The following is a 19,230-nucleotide window of genomic DNA, read 5'->3' on the forward strand; positions in this document are numbered from 1 at the left end:
CAAATTGGGATGAGCAAATTATGTTATTTGGACCAGGTTTGGATTTAGTTTTATCTATTGTAGTGTAAAAGGTCAAATTGGGATGAGCAAATTATGTTATTTGGACGAGGTTTGGATTAATTCGAGTCGGGTTGGATAAAAGTCGTATTAATTGATAAAACTTTCATATCGAATAAAGTTGTGTTAATTGGGTAGATGATTCAAGCTTCTCACGTTAAAGTGTATTTTAATACAAGACACCACCAATTTTCCATTTATAGCTAACACACATTGTACAGAAGTCAAGTAACAGAAAAGGAAGAGCTTCTGATCTGAGCTGCAACACGTACAAATTCAATAACTTAACAATTAATCTCACATACCAAAGTTTTGTGTACATTACTCGTGTAATTGGTACAATAATACTTTGTAATGGCATGAGTCATCTCCAGAAGTGAATTAGTAAATCAATAATCAAATGATCTTAGCGCACTAATACGCCAGTGTGTTACGCTGTTAGACAGACTGAGATCTGAGAGGACAAATTGCAGTGTGAGAGGAACTTCCTATAGGAGTATAGAGGTCAGAGCTTTAGGCAATAGTCAAAATTCTCCAACCCATCAATCATTACCCTTGCCACCACCGACTATGCTACTTGATGAGCTATCCTGTACACTATGAGATGAACATCTACTCAAAGAACTCCCTTCTGCCGCAATCCTTTTCTTACGAATCCCTGATGATGTATTCTGCACAGCAATAACGACAAAAACAAAGTGAAATTGATTAGGTTGCATATGAGTCAGATTTAGGATCTGAAGTGTCCTATATTTAGTTGGCAATCTCTTAACAAACGCTTTAACGATTATTGACATGAGAAAATTGTGTGGAAGTGTAAGTTGAGACCTCATCTGTAGTCGATCCGGGCGTTTTGAGCTCCAGGTTTGTTGGGACATCACTAGAGTCATCCTTTTTGTTGACTTGTCTATCATGCTTATCTGATGAAGTTCCAACGCCATGTCCGGCTGAAACTTGAGTCCTACTTCCTGGCTGCATGGGAGGAGAAACATCTTGGGTTGATGGCTGCTCAGCTGGAAGATTCGGGGCCATGTATGGAATAAAAGTAGAACATGGGTTGGCATACATTCCAGGGTTTGGATTGCCAAAGAATGGATATGGCTGCATAGATAGATGCATTGGGACTGCACCTGAAGGAACGGGCATCGGCATGGGATATGGGTAAGAAGGTGGATGTTGAAGAACTGAATCCATAGCTACCCATGGATAAGCAGGACCAGCTCTCTGCTGACATTGTGAACTAAGTCTATCAATGTCTGATTTTAAAGCTGTCTTCTCTTCCCTAAGATCATTCTTCTCTTGCGTCAACTGTAGGAGAGCACGAGATCAGAGAGCTTTCATGAGAGATGCTTGTTATCAAGAAACTATAATTAGTTGAGCAAAAAGCACCACCTCACGAGATTCATCACTCAAAGCAGTATGTTCGGCTTTAAGTTTGTCGACTTCAGCGGTCAAATCTTTGAGCAGCTGAATAGTATCAGTTAGTATGGTTGCTTTGTCATTCTTTGGCCTTTCAGCATCTGCATTGGACCATAAATACTCACCAGTTATACTTATCAACAGAAATCCAAATATATCACAAAGTATAGTTGTATACTGAGCAATCCAGGTTCAATCTATAAACCATAACAGAAAATAAGAAATTTGTTGTATTGAAAACAGATTACCCCTGCTCTAGACTCAAGACATCATATCAAGCTATTAGTCAATTTTCACTTCAAATCGTCACATCAGTTACTCAAGGCTTCAGCCTCAATCCATCAACTTATCCTCCTCCTCCTCCTCCTCCAAAAATCAACGTGTCGTTGTCTCATGGCATCTAATCATCAAATCAAGAGTCCCTTTCCCCTCATTCTGCCCCATTGCATGTTTTTATCTTTCTAGTGTCCTTAAACATCATTGACGGATTTCCCTAACGCAGCTGAAATGATACACTTTATAAACCGAGGATCACTAGCTTCAATATGCGACCAACAGCTCCTCTCCCAAAGAGAAAGAACTGACAAAAGAGGTTGTTCTTTTCATTTATATTTGACATTTTGAAACTGTCTTACCTGAAGTAGCTATTGATGCAATGTGCCCTGTTGAATGCTATGGAACAACAGAAAATAGCTTCACCTCTCAGATCACATAATTCTAACCTATGTATATGTATATATATATATATGAAAAAGATTAATGGGTTTCTCCCCTCTGAAAACAAGAACTTTATGGGAATGCCCCTAAATGCAGCACTCAATTTTCAAATGGTCTAGTAATGAGTGCCATGAGCTTATAACAAGTTTAGCATGTAGATACAGAGGCAAAATGAAACATTAAAGCAAAAGGTTTCAATAGATTTACCAAGTGTGGTTCCCAACTCAATGAACTGCTCATTCAACCTACACCTGCGTTGTTTTTCACGGCCAGCCTTCTGAAGTTTTCTAACAGCAGTAGGATCATCCGAGTCCATATCACAGCTAAGCTAATTCAAACTCTGCAATGGAACACAGCACAACACCGGCAAATTAGATCAGAACCTGCAGGTGATAAAACCATTATACATCAGAAAAACCATTTTATTTAAAAAATTCTACAAAAACAAGTACTCATCATGATACAAAACGCAACTATGCCTTTGCCCAGTACAAAACAAAACAAAATACATCACTATGCTTCACTTAACTCTAATCTGCATTCTTTCGCCTCATGAAACTTAATTTGAATTGTACCATTTCCATTCCCTATTGACTTACAAGCATTACGAGGCTCACAGAGTAACAGATAATCCCAGTAGACCGAGATTAATTAGTGCCTTCATTTCCTATTCCATGAGACTCCCCCACTTGATCATCAAAAAACCTAAGAATAAACGAGGAACGAATTCGACCCTTAATAACACGGGGTGATAGTGCAATTGGAAATACTCTTTATAATCAATTCCTCGTACCCAAACATAGTGCAACATTCTAATGGCAAAAGAATTAACTGCTTGTTAGGTTTCCTGCAACTTTCTTAACCCTAAAATCAAAACCCATCACGCCAATTTCAGTCCTCAACAAGAAACAACCATACCCAGATGCCTATTCAGCTACAAAGAGTAAGAATTTGACACAATATGCTACTGCCCAGAAAAATTAAACAAACAAATTATCAAATACAACAAAATCCCATCTTTAATTCATCAGATTTTGTAGTTAAAGGTAACATAAACTAGATTTGAACACAATTTCACATTGCTAATTCAAGTAAAACCATGAACTGTCAAATCACATATATAAGTTCTCAAAATATAGGACGTGATACAGAACAGAACAACGGAGAAAAAAAGAAGAAGAAGAAAGGAAAAGGGTAGAGATTTGACCTGAAGATGAGTCGCAAGGAAGCGGTAGTTGAATGGAGTAAAAGAGAATAATGATCATAGTTTATTGATCTATCATTCTTTCTCTCTCTAATTTGTGGAATCGGCAAATGGGAATTGGATTTCCGTATCCGGAAATTCCCATCGGCCGCCCGTTACCCCCAGATAAATCTTTCTTTTGTTTTTGCTCTTCCTATGGATGCTTTCAATGTGGGACACATAAGTCACTTGAGTAGGGTATGGAGTATAAAATTCTGGTATTGTATTTATGGATAAGATGATAATTGGGTCGATTATACTTCGTATTGGATTAAAGTTAAGTATGGAATTATAACTTATACGGGCATTCATTTTGATTTCGTGTTAATTCTTATAAAATTATGTTTATAATGATTTAACGATTAATGTATATATATTAATATGTTTTCCAAGTTGATCAATTTTTTCCACTTAGACAAAAAAATGGTAGAATTTGAGTTTTGAGTCTGTGTTAATTGTTGAGTAATCTATAATGGATTACGGATTTATTTGCACAATTGTATCTTGTTACAAAGTAGAATAAATCTATAACTAATACTAAAGTAGCAACTGATGATGTCATCTTTTTTTTCAAAGTTGTATACGCGGCGTTATCTCATGAAAATATTCCCCGCTCAAATGCTTTTTTTTTTTTTGAAACAAAATGTTAATTAATTTTAAATAGGTAATAGCTATTGTTTTGGTACTTAATTTAAAATAGGTACCTATAATTTTGGTAATTTATATTGATATTAGGTTGTTGGAGTCTTTATAAGAGTTATTAGCATAGTTAAGGTGAATTAAAGTGAACTTATGAACATTTTGAACTCAAAAAAATATGAAAACAAAATTTACAAAAATCCAAAGATAAATTACTATGAGACTCGTGCTTCAGCACGGGTGCTAACCTAGTTTACTATGCTTTAAAACCCAGATTGTTCGGGCATAAAGAAAACTATTTAAAGCATATGTGTATTTATTAGAATGATGATCCTAAAAGAGCATTAATTTTGAAAAACGTTTATAATTATGAAAATTTATGGGATCTCAAATGAACTAAGTCTTGTACGGAGTACTAATTTTCTGCAAGTCAAATATACACTTTACAAGCAAGTATTTTGCCAATTGATGCATGGTATTATGTAGTCATTTTGAAAATTGCATTAATCACACTTTATTAGATTGCTCTAACACAAATTTGTTTTGGAAAATAAGCTAAAAACAAAATTGGCTAGACTAATTTATTATCATTAATGATCTTTTGCAAGTAATGACTATGCTAGAAAAAACAATAAATTATCATCCAAAATTGTATTCTCGTTGTTTGTAACATGTGGAAATAGTACATTTAAGTATACTCCAGTGGCGGATGTAGAATATTTAAGGTGGAGGGGCACTAAATAAAAAATAAAAATAAAATGCTTGTATAAAGACTTGAACCCAAGACTTTTAACACAAATTAAATGCACTATCACTATAGTAAAGCTAATTTGATATTATTTACTGCATTAAAATTGTATTTAACATATAAATTTACATCTTTTACTTAATAAAATTTTAAAAAATAAAATAATGGCGGGGTCGGTGCCACCCAGGCCCCTTAGTAGCTCCGTCACTGATACTCCTATCTTCCCATATTTAAAAAAACACCATTTTCAATATCGTGGACAGAAGTTTAAAATGATATTAGACTTTTGTCAATTGACCGACTTTATTTTTTCAATCTTACCTTCCTCAACTTTCTTCATCCTCAAATTTAACTTATTTCACCCCCTTCCCAATGGGAATCTACATACTCCACAACTATTCGTATGTGGCATTACTTTAGTAACATACACTTCTTTATTAACGAGGCTTTCCAAACGAAGGGTTGAGAGCCATTTATCCGTGTCTCGCAGGGGTGTATTCGTCTTTTAATATGTTTTTTGAAACTGGCCACGTGTTTTCTCCGTTTCGAGGTAAAGCAACCCGTTACGAGGCAGACGTCCCTTTCACTTCCACTTTGTTTCTGCAACTTTGTTTCTCTCTCCTGTCTTTCGAAATTTTCATTCTTTCATTCTCTCTCCTCTCTTTCGAAATTTTCGTTCTTTCATTCTCTCTCCTCGAATTTTCGCTGTGTCGAAGAAGGTTGTGAAGTCGTTCCCCATTTGTGAAGTCGACGACGAAGAAGGTATCTCCTCTGTTCCATAGTTGTAACCTCCAGGTACGTAATTCTATCTTTTAGTTTTTAAAATTAAAATTGTATTGTGCTATTAAAGGTAGGGGTTTTGTAGAATTTTGTTTGGGATTGAATTTAGGGTTAATTGAGTTGTAAATCCCTGAAGTTAGGGTTTGAATTTAGTATTTTGGGGGAGAGGGGAGGGTATAAAAATCGTAATTGGGGTGTTTGATTTTGTTATAGGGTTTGAATAGCGTAATTGGGGCGTTTACTGTGGGTGTAAAAAAGTTGTAGAAATGGGTGTTAATGGGGTTGTTTGTGGCGCAGAGAGGAGGAGAAATGGGAGTATATATCCGATTAAATTGGTTTATGATTGTGTTATTATGCCCTATTATTGTGTTATTATGCCTTGATTGTGTGAATGGTTTATGTAGGAAGAGAACTGTTATTATCTTTCCCTGAAGTTAGGGTTTGAATTTATGATTGTCTTATTATGCCTTAATACTTTAAAGATGCAAAATTTGAATGTGTTTTGGTTGGGAACGCAAAATTATTAATCCATTGTGATACTTAGAGATTGTAAATTGTTTATGAGTTGTGATGCAAAGGGAAAATATGAATTATGAGTTGTGGAAATGAGTTGAGTTGCATGCGTCCCCTGTGTCCCCATTTTGTATTTAGAATTGTGTATATGAAATGATGTAATTGAGCATCTTGATAGTATGCCTCTTAGAGGGAAAATATGAATTATGAGTTGTGGAAATGAGTTGAGTTGCATACGTCCCCTGTGTCCCCATTTTGTGTTTAGTATATATATGAAATGATGTAATTGAGCATCTTATGTGGTAATTAGCTAATTTGTTAATTTGGTAATTGATAGTATGCTCTGAACTTGATAGTATGCTCTGAACTGATCATATGTTAATTCTGTGGGGACAGTTGGCCAGTCATGAAGAAGAAGTCTATCGTTCGATCGATGAATCGTACAAAGTGGGGGGTGAGTGTTTTTTTTTATTATTGTTATTTGTTATGGTGGTGTGTTATGGTGGAGTAAAAATAGTTAATGAAATTTTAATGTGTGGTTACTTTGGTAATCAGGGACCTTTAAAAATGGAGGTACGGAGACCTGTAGGGCAGTTGAAAGCAATGGTGACTGGTAAAAGGAAGGGAAGAATTGATGAAGATGAAGAAGATGATGTTGAGGAAACTGAACATTCTAGCAATGAGGCTTCAGATTCTAGTTCTGGAGGGTTTATGAAGTTGATGATTAAGGAGTACATGAAGAGGAAGAGTAAGAAGAGAAAAGGCAAGAGTAAGAAGGTATATATATAGCTGTGAATGGTGACCATTTTTGGATATTTGAGAACTGTGAATGTTTGAAATAGGGTAACTTGTATATGTTAAATTTTGTAGGGTATCAAAACGGAAGGACATAGAGTAATTGCGGATGGTGTAGTGTTACGGACACATTATGATAACATTGGGAAGGTATGGGAGTTTAATTTGATCAGTTCGTTATATGTGTTGTAGAGTAGTGTTATATGTGGTGTTGTATATGTTTATGAGGTTAGTTTTGGTGAACATCCTGTTTTGAAATATGGTATGTGTAGTTGTCGGACGGTTTATGAAAGTGTGTTTCATATAGGTGTATCTTGTTTTATATTTGTTGATGATAATGTAATTTGAATGGGTGGTTTATAGATATATAGATATATGTAGGGGTTTTTGCTGAAGAAAGATTTAACAATTATGGTTAGAGGAGGTATTTTGATGTATGTGGTTTGTCTTTGCAGCAGCCCAATGTTGTCTGCAGAGTAGAAAAGTTTTGCTGTTTGGTGAAGAAGTTTGATCGTAAGAGACGGGAGCTGGTGGAAAGTATGGGATTTGGGGGGTTGCTGAATTTGGATATGAAGAATGTACCGAGGCAGTTTTGTTATTGGCTGATGACCAGGGTCTTTGGCGATGGGATAATGGTATTTGGTGATGGTACAATATTTCCTCTGGGGCCAAATCAAGTGAGATCAATTTTAGGTATTCCGATGGGAACGAAGGAAGTTCCTCTAGTTGTTGGAGATGATGAGGAGGAGACCTAGAGGATTATGCGGGTATTTGAACAGTATGGTGTTGGTGAGAAGCGAGAAACGGTGTCTCTGAATCTAGCTGCTGCAGCCATGTGCCCCGAGCGTGCAGATGGTACTCTGGTGGAGTTGGAGAGTGAAGTCGATGAAGAGGACTTTATGGTTGCTTTCTTAATTGTAGCCCTTGGAATGATCGTCTGCACGACAACAAACAGTTCCAACTTAGCTGCATCGTTGGTGCCAACATTGGCAGTTGCATGTGTAGCAGGAGAGTATGATTGGTGCAAGTTCACCATGGACTGGGTGCGTGATTCTGCTGACCGGTTTCAGAAAAAGTTTCAGAAAGATGGTTTCCGTGGTGGCTGTGGGGGGAGCTTTGTGTTTCTTATGGTAAAGCTGACCTTAAGTTATTGGTAAATTGTTGTTTTGATTAATTATTGAAAGTGTGTGCTAATGTTAGTCTGAATATTGCAGATTTTTATTTGGATCATCTGCATCGTGTACCAAATAGGTGGGGTGTTTACCCTAGGTTGAAGGTCTGGGATTCTGAGCATTTGAGAGCTGTCGTAGATGAAGATAGGAGATCGGATGAAGAGTTTGGGTATTTGCCGGTGAGTTGACAGTAATTTGTAGTTATTCAATTACCCCTGTACGGGAACTGATTTTGGTACTTTGTGTTCTAACAGGTTCTTGATGTGGCGTATGGGGAGGAGCATCCCATGGTGCCAAGAGATGAAGGGCATGTCGAGGTGGCCCAAGCAACAGTTGTTAATAAGTCAATTAATAACTCTGTGACTGCAATGGCGGATGAGGTTAGTTACTTTACATTTTGGATGTGGTGTGATATGATTGTATGAGAATCTGAAATGTTATTTAATCAGAGTATTTGAGTTTGAGCATGTATGTTTAATCTGGAAAAGTACGCTGTTAATTGGGAATTTATGGTCTGTCCATGTATGACTTTTATAGTGATATTGTGCAATGTCCTCTTCCCAGTTTTTGAGTTGATTTCATGCATCTGCATCTGTATTATGAGTTGCGATGTGTTAGGCGATGAAATTATATATTTTGTAGCAAAGTTGAGGCTGTTGCTTGATTATGTGCTGTTATAATTTTGATTCAGTCATGTTTGGTTTGTTAATCTGGACAGAAATATATGTTAATCAATTTGAAGTGAGCTATATATAAAATTAAACCTTTGGTATTTGTTCATGTGTAGGTGTTTGCTTTGTTAACTCCTAGGCTTGTTAGTCTAGTGGAGGGGATTGTTGGGAATGCATTAGGAAGTGGTGCTTCGAAGGCAGGTCAGACTAAGAATAATGATGATATGCACACGGTTAGCACTGGTAAAGGGAGCCAGCCCCATCTTAGTGGGAGCAGTAACAAGGTTCCAAAAGTGGTGAAAGCTCCGAAAGAGAAGTGCCGAGAAGAGGAGAAAGAATCGTGTCATTCGAGCAATGGGGAAGTAGACGGAAGGGCGATGACGCGGGAAACAGCTTATGACAAGCGTTTGGTCACCTTTGTGAAGGGGTGGAAGGATTTGAAGGATGAAAATCAGTAAGTATGTTTTGCTTTATTGTATTTAATAAGTGTGGATGTAATTCGAAAAGTGCACCTAATGCGTAGTGTTGTTTATGTTTGTTATGGCAGGGAGGGGTCGCCCATCATTGAGTGTGATGGAATGAATGCTACCCAGAGGGATTGTTATGGCGTGCTTGGTGGTCGAGCCCGTGTTGGGCATCAATATGTGAGAATGACATCGAAGCTGTACACAAAGTACTGGGGGGCAGTTGAGTATCTGAATAGGTGGAAACGGATTTTGATTGATCCTTCATATGCAGTAAGTTTTATATCCGAACACCCACGTGTGCTAATATGTTGGTATGATGTAAAAGGATTGTTCCCTGATAGTATTTTGATAGTAGCCTGAAAATGGTATGATGTAAAATGACTGATTTACTGGTTGTGAGGAGTATAATTTACAAGTTTTCTATTATGTGTAGATGATGATTAAGGCTAAGGAGAAGGATTATGCTAATCTTGCAAGGAAGTATGGGAAGCCTTTGCTAACTATCCCAAATGATGAAATACGACTAGTATGTTTTTTTTTATAGTTGAAGATGTAAGTTGTGGGGGTGATGATAGATTTTGTGTATGATCTAATGTAATGTTATGGGCTGAAATAGGTATTTTTCCCTGTTCTGGATGGATCCTCAGACAAGGGGGATGAACACTGGTGGCGCCTGTTCATGGATTTGGTGAAGAAGCAATTCTGGATGATTGACTTGTTATATCCGGATCCATATGAAAAGCATTCGGATCTTGTTTCAGAATTGGTTAGTCCCCATTACCTTTGCTCTGGTCATTCAGTTTGCAGTGTGGTTTGGATTTTTTGGAGAATTTTTAATAGTACCAAATATGTCAGGTGAAGGCAATTGATGTACTTTTTCAAGTGAAAGATCCGTTGTGGGAGTTGGGCACTTTGGAGAAATGGCCCAAGCTTGTGGTGGGAATGGTGAAGCAAACAGATACGTAAGTTTAATGCCCACCACAATGCATATTTTCATAATTGATTAAGAGGCCTTCTATTGAAATGGTGAAGTTATGAATTAGAGTCCGTATAAAGAAATTGGTTATGCTAAACTAACCACATACTCCTATTGTTGTATAGTTTCTCCTGCGGTGTGCTAATGCTTGGTTGCATTAAACACTGTGCTCGTAATTGTGTAGATACTAGTTACCCTCTGGTATGTCTGTTGTTTGAAATGCATGTCTTTCTATTGCACTAAACGGTACTTGGAGAATCTGAGAATAATTTGCAGTTAAATGTGAGTGCAGGAGAAGGACTTGAAGAAGACGTTGTTTTTGGAGGATGCAAACAACTGCTTCAATGAACTTAGAGGCAAATTTGATGAAATTCTGCCAAAGGAACGAGTCTGGCCTAAAAGAGCAGCTTCTTCGCAAAACACAGCAGGATAGGTTTGTCTGTTCAGGTTTATGGAAAAGATTATGAATTTTATGGGTTGTGTTTTATGGGGCCTGTAATTGACTTTTTAAGGGGTGTTGAAGGGGTTGACTTGTATGCCTTGCTTGTGGATAATTAAGGGGTTTTTGGGGCTGACAACTATAGTTGATATGTTTGTTAGTGTGAGGACAAACACATATTAATATTCATGTCATATTAATATTTATGTCAAGTAATTTGGGCAGGAAATGAGCGAAAATATTTCATAACTCCTTAGATTGAAATAGACATTAAGCGAAAATATTTCATAAGTCCTTAGATTGAAATAGACATTACTAGACATTAATACACATTAATATTATATTTCATAACTAATTATAGGGGCGTCTAGTCTAATACACTAAATAATAGTAATTTTACATAGAGGCAAAATAACTAAGTGGTAAGTGCTTAGAGGTTGCTTAGAGGCAACTATTACATAACTCCTTTAAATTGTTAGAGACTTCAACAATTCGTGGCAGAAATAGCAGCAACAATCAACAGAACTCGAAACTCGACTCCGATGTCCACCCAAGTCCCTGAGCGGAGTCACTTCCTTCATTAGTTTCAAACAAATTGACCGCATGTTGTATGCGTGTCACATATTCCGGGGGGTAGTCATTGTAGGTGAAGGCTTGAGCAGTAACAAGAGATAAGTTAGCCATCTCATCAAATCCATTCTCCGTCAGCATTGTGCGCCGGAAAGCCTCCCGAACGGCCCGGTTGTTAGTGATAGCATCTGTCGGATCCTCTTTGGAGAAACGAATCCATTTATATGTCACTTTGATTCCTTCTTCGTTAGGTGTGCTGAACCTCCTCCCAACAAGGACAATTCCCCATTCATTGCCCTTGCCAATTTCCTCATCCACATCCAACCACCAATCCTCAAGATACGTAAAAAAACTCAAAGAAACGCTTGAGGTAGTTGTGGTATTGTGGGTAGCCATAAAACTCACCTAGAGATCTCCTCAAGGTTCTCAAGTTGTAACATATGGCGATGGTAGCAACATCCACCAAGTACCACATGAAACAAAAAGCCTCCTTACGAAAGTACCGTGCCCTTCCAACGTTGAAAAGAGTGAGAAAAGGGTAATTTGGGTGGAAATCAATACCTTTGATGGGTTCTTGTAAGCCACCCCTCGAAATCGTTGCTAGTTGATGACAAAGCATCATACGGTGGCTATGCTTAGGCATGTATATATCCCTAATCATAGCTTTTGGATCGTGTATCCCCGTCTTCTTGATCTTGGCCACCCTTCGTAACAACTTCTTACGTTTACGTTCCTCACGAGAATTAGCTAGGGCAATAATACCGCAACAAGTATTAGTGAGGGACTATGAATTTAAATGTATTAACTAATACAATAAATGGTCACACTGAAACACAATTTATGTGGAAGTATAAACTGAAATAAACATAATGAACAAACTGATAGATTAATAAGAGCCACTGAAACAACATAATAGCATAGGTCCACTGGCATAATATTTAGTATTGCTGTACATGTTTATTAACCTAATGCAGAACAAACTATGGTAGTACGACTGTAACACCTTTACCTATAACTATAAGCTCAACTTTATCAATTGATAAAATAATAGTACTTCTACACATGGTAGTCCCGTCACAATCATTTCCATGTGTATACCATTAACGTTAGAAACTATACGACTACGACTGCATATAAACATAAAAACTTGTGATGAGAGTAATACCTTTGTTGGCCATTGTTAAGGGACGAAGAACTATATGTTTGTGGTGTACTTTGTGAAATGAATTATTTGGCTTCTAATCTGGTAATTATATAGAGTTAGTACTACTTGAGCATTGATTGTACCCAACTACCTTTGCTATAACATTTACATGTACTGGGTTTTTTGTACCTGTGCATTGAGCCCAACGACATAAAAAAATTAGTTTTCAGTTTAGCTTTTCATTGTTACAGCTGGTACTCACTTACCCAACCAACCTTGTACCTCATGTTAAATGCTCCTTATTGGTACTCAACATACCTTAGCAAATACATAACAAGGATATGGATAACAAGTATAGTAGATACAACACAACCGAATTAAGCCTTAAATGATACATAACGCATTACTGTGCTACTATTTTTACCCTAAATGGTACCTGGGTTAACCTAAATGGTACCTTTACTACAATAGATAGTATCCTTTAGCCTTTACCCTCGGCGCACGAGTTGAGGAAATGATTCATAAGGCAATGCAGTGAAACTTTAATTGTCTTCAGCGGTACCTGGGTTAACCTTAGTAGTATCCTTTAGTTTAAGACCCTACACGACAATGACATAACGCAATTCAGTTAAACTTAATTCACCCTCAGTGGTACCTTTGCTTATCCGAAACGGTACCGTTACTTCCCTAAGTGGTACCTTTGCTTATCCTAAACAAACGGTACCTTTACTTTACCTTTACGTTATAAAGTAGTGAATAGAAGGGTGTTATGTTTAGATCATTTGAAGACCCTCGGTTGAGATGCGGAAAGGGCATCGCCTTCCTTGTAGGGAGGTGTTTGTACTTTTAACCACCATCCATTCCCGGTACCATGACTCAGAACTGGGGTTGTACTGCTTAGAGATGAACATTTTATTTGACACTTGCTCACTCCATTTCTCGCCGAGTGATGCCTTCACTTCCCGGCCAGAAGTGAATGTGTTAATCCTTCCTGAATTATGTTCCAAAACATCGATCACCTCGTTAACAACAACGAATGCAATGTTGTAATCACTTGCTATTTGTTTCATCTTTTTGGCGACCGCGAGTAATATTTGACTTCTTTCCATGAACCCTTTTGTGGTGTTGTCATGCGCATGCCTGAATAACTGCGCAATGGAGTCCAAAATTATGAGCCTCGTGTGCCGGCATCCTTCATGGGACTGCAACACAATTTGTTCAACTTGGTTCAACACCAGAAAGATTTCATCTGGGTTATCAATTTTTTTAACAAGGATCGACGACAAAGGATTTTCTCCAACAAGCGAACCGCATATACCATCGCTAAGAGCACATAATCTCTTAGAAGGAAACACCGGGCAAGCTTGAATGTAAATCGATGACCCGTATAAACCATCTGGAGGCATTAGCATGCAAGTAAGTAGCAGCTGCAAACATATTTGTGTTTTCCCCACACCACTCTCACCAAATATTTCAGTTAATTCTCCCGTTTGTATTCCACCGTCTAAAATAAAATCAATGATGTCGCATTTTGTTTTGATTTTTGGTTTCATTTTGAAAAGACTAGCAATAACTTTGAAAAAGCTCAAACTCCCCCTCCCCCCCCCCCTCTCATTTCTTATATAGACCTATAAAGTACTTGAAAAAAGTACTTCCTAGTATGTACTATGTTCTCTTATAAATGAGTTGTGAACCACTCCCTTGCCTAGAGCCAAGGGAAATGGTGTAGTGATGTCAGTTAGACCTGAAATGTTTCCAGCTGAACTGACTAATGATGGCAGTGACCTATTGGTATTCCAACATATTGGCACCAATTGCACTGGGCTCATGAATTGTCATGTCAAGTACTGGTTTTATTGTCAGATTGGACTAGTTTGCTTGTTCAATTGGACAAAAAATTTAAATTCAGGTTCATTTAATCAATACACTTGTCCTTTGGTTTTACTAATAGACAAAACACTACCCTCAAAAACTCTTCATCTCCAACCACAGACAAATTCATCTCCCACCACAGACAAACACAAACCCAAAATTCCCCTTTTCCGATGGCCACTCGTCTGAACAGCTACCGCAATGTATGGGGTCGCGTTATGCAGCCTCACCCAAATGAACCCCTTATGTATTTCAGCCCTTTCTTAACCTCTAACAAACCCGAATTCGAGTTCAACGAACTCAGCTACTACGCGGGGGAAGATTACTTCCTTAGCGGGGACCCGATACCGATGAAAGTCGTCCGTGAGCAACTAATCGATTCCCTTGACGACGAAACAACAACCTTCATCCCCGACAACATCATGGTTCTTAATGATTTCGACATTAGGGCTGCTTACTATCCAACTCTGTCTGACCTAGAAGGTTACATGCACAAGGGTGTGCCGGTTTTTGCTAAGTGGCTATGTCGGAAAAGCATTGATGTGGTCGAAGCTCCATTCATACCGAAGGATTTGGTCCCTATTTTCGACCATCAACCAATTGTTCTGGCCGACCAACTACCGATCTACACCATCCCTCTTAAGGATAAGCACATATTCATAGGGTCTAAAATTGCGGCAATTCATGTAATGGAGGTTAATCTAAGCATAAAGTTAGTTAGTGTAAATGTGTTCTGTGGGGTAACATCGCTGCGACGCATTCGTTACCACCGAATCACTGTGGGAGGCGCAACGGAAGACACTCCAGGGGCTCCTTCATTCCCAAGAGGTGCTACATTTATTTTGTGGAATGCCCGGAACGTCCACCGTTCATCTTTCACCGACATTTTTAACAAGCTGTACAACGCTTTTTCACCTGAAGTATTGGTGGTGACAGAGGCCAGAGCTGATGCAGCTATGCTCGGATATGTGAAGGACGTTTTCCAGGGGCTTTACTCGGCTGATGGGTTTGGGTTGGTGAATGGCTACTACGGAGTGCTACTGATCTGGCAGAAGTCGGACGTGTATCCTTGGGTCACGTACAGAGGTGAAGCTAGTTACGGCCACCAGATGGGGGTCGATTTTCAGGTAAACCTCTGACCTTCTTTGGATGGAGGTCTAATAATAGTTTTTCACTAATGCTTTTTCTCTTTTCAAATTCAAATGTGTGCTAGCAGCCAGGGGCGAAATACTACAATAGCCCTGATCGACTACACCCCGCATCCACCTGGTACGAAGATAGAGGGGGGAATGATGATGGAGCTGTTCATTCGGACAACGATCACTTGTCTATGTAGGACCGGCACGTCTTGGATCGAAGTGTTATTGGGATGTTTAAATTTAGTGTTGATGTTTTTAAAATATGTCAGTTTAAGTTCATTTTGGGATGTTTAAAATATGATGGAGCTGAATTATTATTTACTATGTCAGTTTAAGTTCATTTTGGGATGTTTAACTGAGTTCATTTTGGGATGTTTAACTTTAAGCCTTATGGGGATCTTTAAATTTAGTGTTGATGTTTTTAAAATATGTTTATGAATTACTATGAATCGTTGTCTTGTATGTCTGTATTGTTGTTCTACGTATTTGTATGTTTTACAATGTTTGCCGATATAGTTTTACAATGATTCATATAATCACACATACTAACACATGATAAAGAGACAACAAATAAAATTAATTTACTAGACAAAAAAAAACATTTTGGGGATTCTTAACAATTTCGCCTCATCATCTTATATTTCAAGTACAAATACGAACTACAAGATCAATCACAAACAATATTATTACTAATTTCATAATTATTGCAAAAATTTTTTCAAACTCTTCAACCCTCTGCCAAAGCTGTGGTAACCCATTGGTGGTGGTGGAACTCCTAATTATATCCTCCTCCCTAGCCCATTGCCAAAAAGAACAAGACCTACACTTTTAGTATGGTCTTCTAGGATTTGCCTCGGATAATGAGACACGAAATTCGGAAATAGCTTGACCTCCACAGTTGCAACGCTTTGCCGCCACCCAAATGATGTCGCCGGATCCAGTAACAAAATTGCTGCCACGGCCTACGGATGAGGATGTGTTCAAAGACATGGTTGGTGTTGTAATACTATGTGAACTCGTTTGTCTTTTGGTTTGCCCAGTAGTTGATGCCTATTTATAAGAAAAGAAAGGGGATAGGAAGAAGTTTACTCCGAAATTTTTGGCGGACAAAAAATAAAACCATTTGGCAGTAAAACCAAATTTTTATGGGCCGCGCTCACCAAATATGGGCTTGAGAACAATCATCCCGCTGTATTCATCAATTGTACCACTGCGTACCATGTTAATCCATCAACTGAACTACAACGTAATTTAATTGGACTTGAGAAATTCACTAAATGTACACATTGTCATATGTAAGTCAGTAGACTCTTTCACTACCAGTGGTACCAAATCATAATACAGTATTCCATGTTTCATGGTCAATGGTACATATTACAAACCGAGAAAGACGTTGCTTAATGGTAATCGTCTCTCAATTAATAACCAACCCCGCGTCACAATTTGTAAAATTCTTGTCATATACGTGAAAATATAAAAGAATCAACGAACAAATATTACGTTTGAAGTACTCATTTCAGACTCTGTCACCGTAACTGCGGGTCTGGCAAGTGTAAATATTGGTTCAGTGTTTAAGGTCCTTGTAAACTGGTCAATCATATTAAGGTTAGAAGTTCGTTTTGATCTCAACTTGGTGTAGCTATAGGTTTTTATTAGTTGAGTACCTAGCTTGTAAAGAAATTCTTTTATTAGGACGATATTACTATTATTTATTTTAGGATTAGGATTAGAAACTGTTGTTCTACTTTAACTACGATAATCGTATACCATCTACTGAGGAGCAATAACTTTGTAAAATGTCATAAACAATTGTTTTGATACTTTAACTATGAAAATAGTACACCATCTACTGAGTTCAAGAACCCTGGTTTTAAACAACACTGTAAGAGTATTCACGACCCCCCCATCTAAAGGTTGTACCATACAAACAGTTTTACGCACCCAGTTGAACAGCATTGTAATACCAGTTGGACATTTACCGACAACAGTAATAGCTCTTCTTTGGTGGTACCATAGTTCAGCGGTACCATATTATAGTTAAGTAGTACATTAGAAATGTGAATGTTTGCTCTTCTTCGGTGGTACCATTTTATAGTTAAGTAGTACCTTAGTATAGTTAAGTAGGACCTTAGAAATGTTAATGTTAGCTCTTCTTTGGGTTCTTTGGTGGTATCATTTTATAGTTTACCGGTACCATATTATACTTACGTAGTACCTTTGTACTGTCAATGTTAGCCTCTTGGAATTAACATTCCTCGAATTGGATTACAAAACACAAATACGGCATTCAAAGGGTACCACTTAACCTTTCACCAAGTATTGGGGAATTAATAAGTACTGAATAAAATAAAGATCATTTCCCAACCTAGGTGCAAAAACACTGGCCTGCTAGAGGTAACATCGACGCCGGATAGAGTTCCATCCCACACACGACCATTATTCCCACGCATGACTCTTACAGAATCGGTTGCCCGGCGAAGCCAAGGTCTCCACTTCGCAGGAAGGGGCTACAAATAGAACACAAAAACATGTTACGGCAACAATAAGATGGTTAACTACTAAAATAATTCATTAAATCACAAGTTTGTCATTGTAACCATTTCTGAATTTCATTGTTGCACATGGAAGACTTTCATAATCCATTTGATCCTGATTTTTGAAATAATATTAAAACACACTATAACCGGGTTTTTGTATACACAATATGATGGGAACACATTTATTATACTTTTGACTTTGATGATGTAAACACACGTACCATGTATCCTTGAAACAAGGTATACCATTGAATTTAGGACTAGGGACCATCAATTCCGTCTGTACACATCAGTTGGTCAATATTTATCCCCAGTAGTCCTTGTATTTCTCACTAAGTTAATAATTTCACCCCTTGACCAATGTTTGGGTACCATTTATCCTAGATATATGGTACACCATTGAAGTTGGGAAAATGTGATCTTGAATAGCGCTAACACATAACTATGGAGAACAGTCATCCCCTTATACTGCTATGAAATCATAACAATTACATGTTAAGTACATGTTAATCAACCATCATAATCATTCATGTTTTTCCAAAAAATTTAATTTTTCTTAACAAAAGATCCCACATCACCCCTACATCACCCCACCATTTACAAGTTCTCAAAAGATATAAGTTATAATTTCTTTACAAAAAAATCACCTGAAGCCCATTTTTAACAACATCACAGCCCAACAAAAATAACAGGGCTTTTCACTTCAGGGGTTAAATGTTAAACTGTTCCTTCACACCCACAACCCTTAATTTCTACACATACAGGATGGGGGCGCAATGCATTTCTAAGCTAATGTGTACTATTAGACCCACCCCGGGTGGCATCTTGACTCATACTTCCAGACATTCCTCCTTGATTTCCAGGCCTCACCATGTACGGGAATTGAGAAACAGCTGTACTCGGCAACATATAACCACCCCCCATTTGCAGCGGCAACCCTTGCATTTGATGCATTTGATAGTACTGGGGGTATGCCATAAAATGTGGGGGATACAAGGGCCTCTGACTTGGAGAATTAGCAGCCCCAACAGGAGGACGATGCACTCCAGACAAGGACGTAAAGTAGCCCAACGACCCATCAGCATCTATCATTTGGATGCCTCCTAGACAATGAGGACTGTAACCCATCATAGGAAATTGATGTTGTTCCTATGTCAACATAAAACAATCTGGGTTAAATAAAATAAATAGGAAAAATATAATATTTTAATTCTATAAACTTTGAATAGGAAAAACATAAGATTTTAATTCATCTATAAACTTTGAATAGGACAGATAAACATACATGCTGTGACATAGAGGACTGCAGTTGGTTTTGAGAAACCTCATCTT

General features: G+C 37.8%; 1 protein-coding gene and 1 pseudogene across 2 annotated transcripts; both read right to left on the bottom strand.

The window, feature by feature from the left end:
- Positions 1–312: 312 nt before the first annotated feature.
- Positions 313–3,590, bottom strand: LOC145588316 (transcription factor bHLH121-like; annotated as a pseudogene). Its single transcript, XR_014101579.1, has 5 exons — positions 3,401–3,590; positions 2,401–2,533; positions 1,450–1,577; positions 886–1,365; positions 313–728 (listed from the first exon to the last, which is right to left on the bottom strand). The product of XR_014101579.1 is annotated as a transcription factor bHLH121-like (transcript).
- A 9,533-nt stretch (positions 3,591–13,123) lies between these two features.
- On the bottom strand, positions 13,124–13,756 carry LOC145589209 (DNA repair protein XRCC3 homolog). The gene has a single exon (XM_081645757.1). The coding sequence runs from the start codon at positions 13,754–13,756 to the stop codon at positions 13,124–13,126; it is 633 nt and encodes a 210-aa protein (XP_081501883.1).
- Positions 13,757–19,230: the final 5,474 nt, after the last annotated feature.

The sequence above is a fragment of the Chenopodium album genome, chromosome 17 (genome assembly GCF_948465745.1).
Source record: "Chenopodium album chromosome 17, dcCheAlbu1.1, whole genome shotgun sequence".
Lineage (NCBI taxonomy): Eukaryota > Viridiplantae > Streptophyta > Magnoliopsida > Caryophyllales > Amaranthaceae > Chenopodium > Chenopodium album.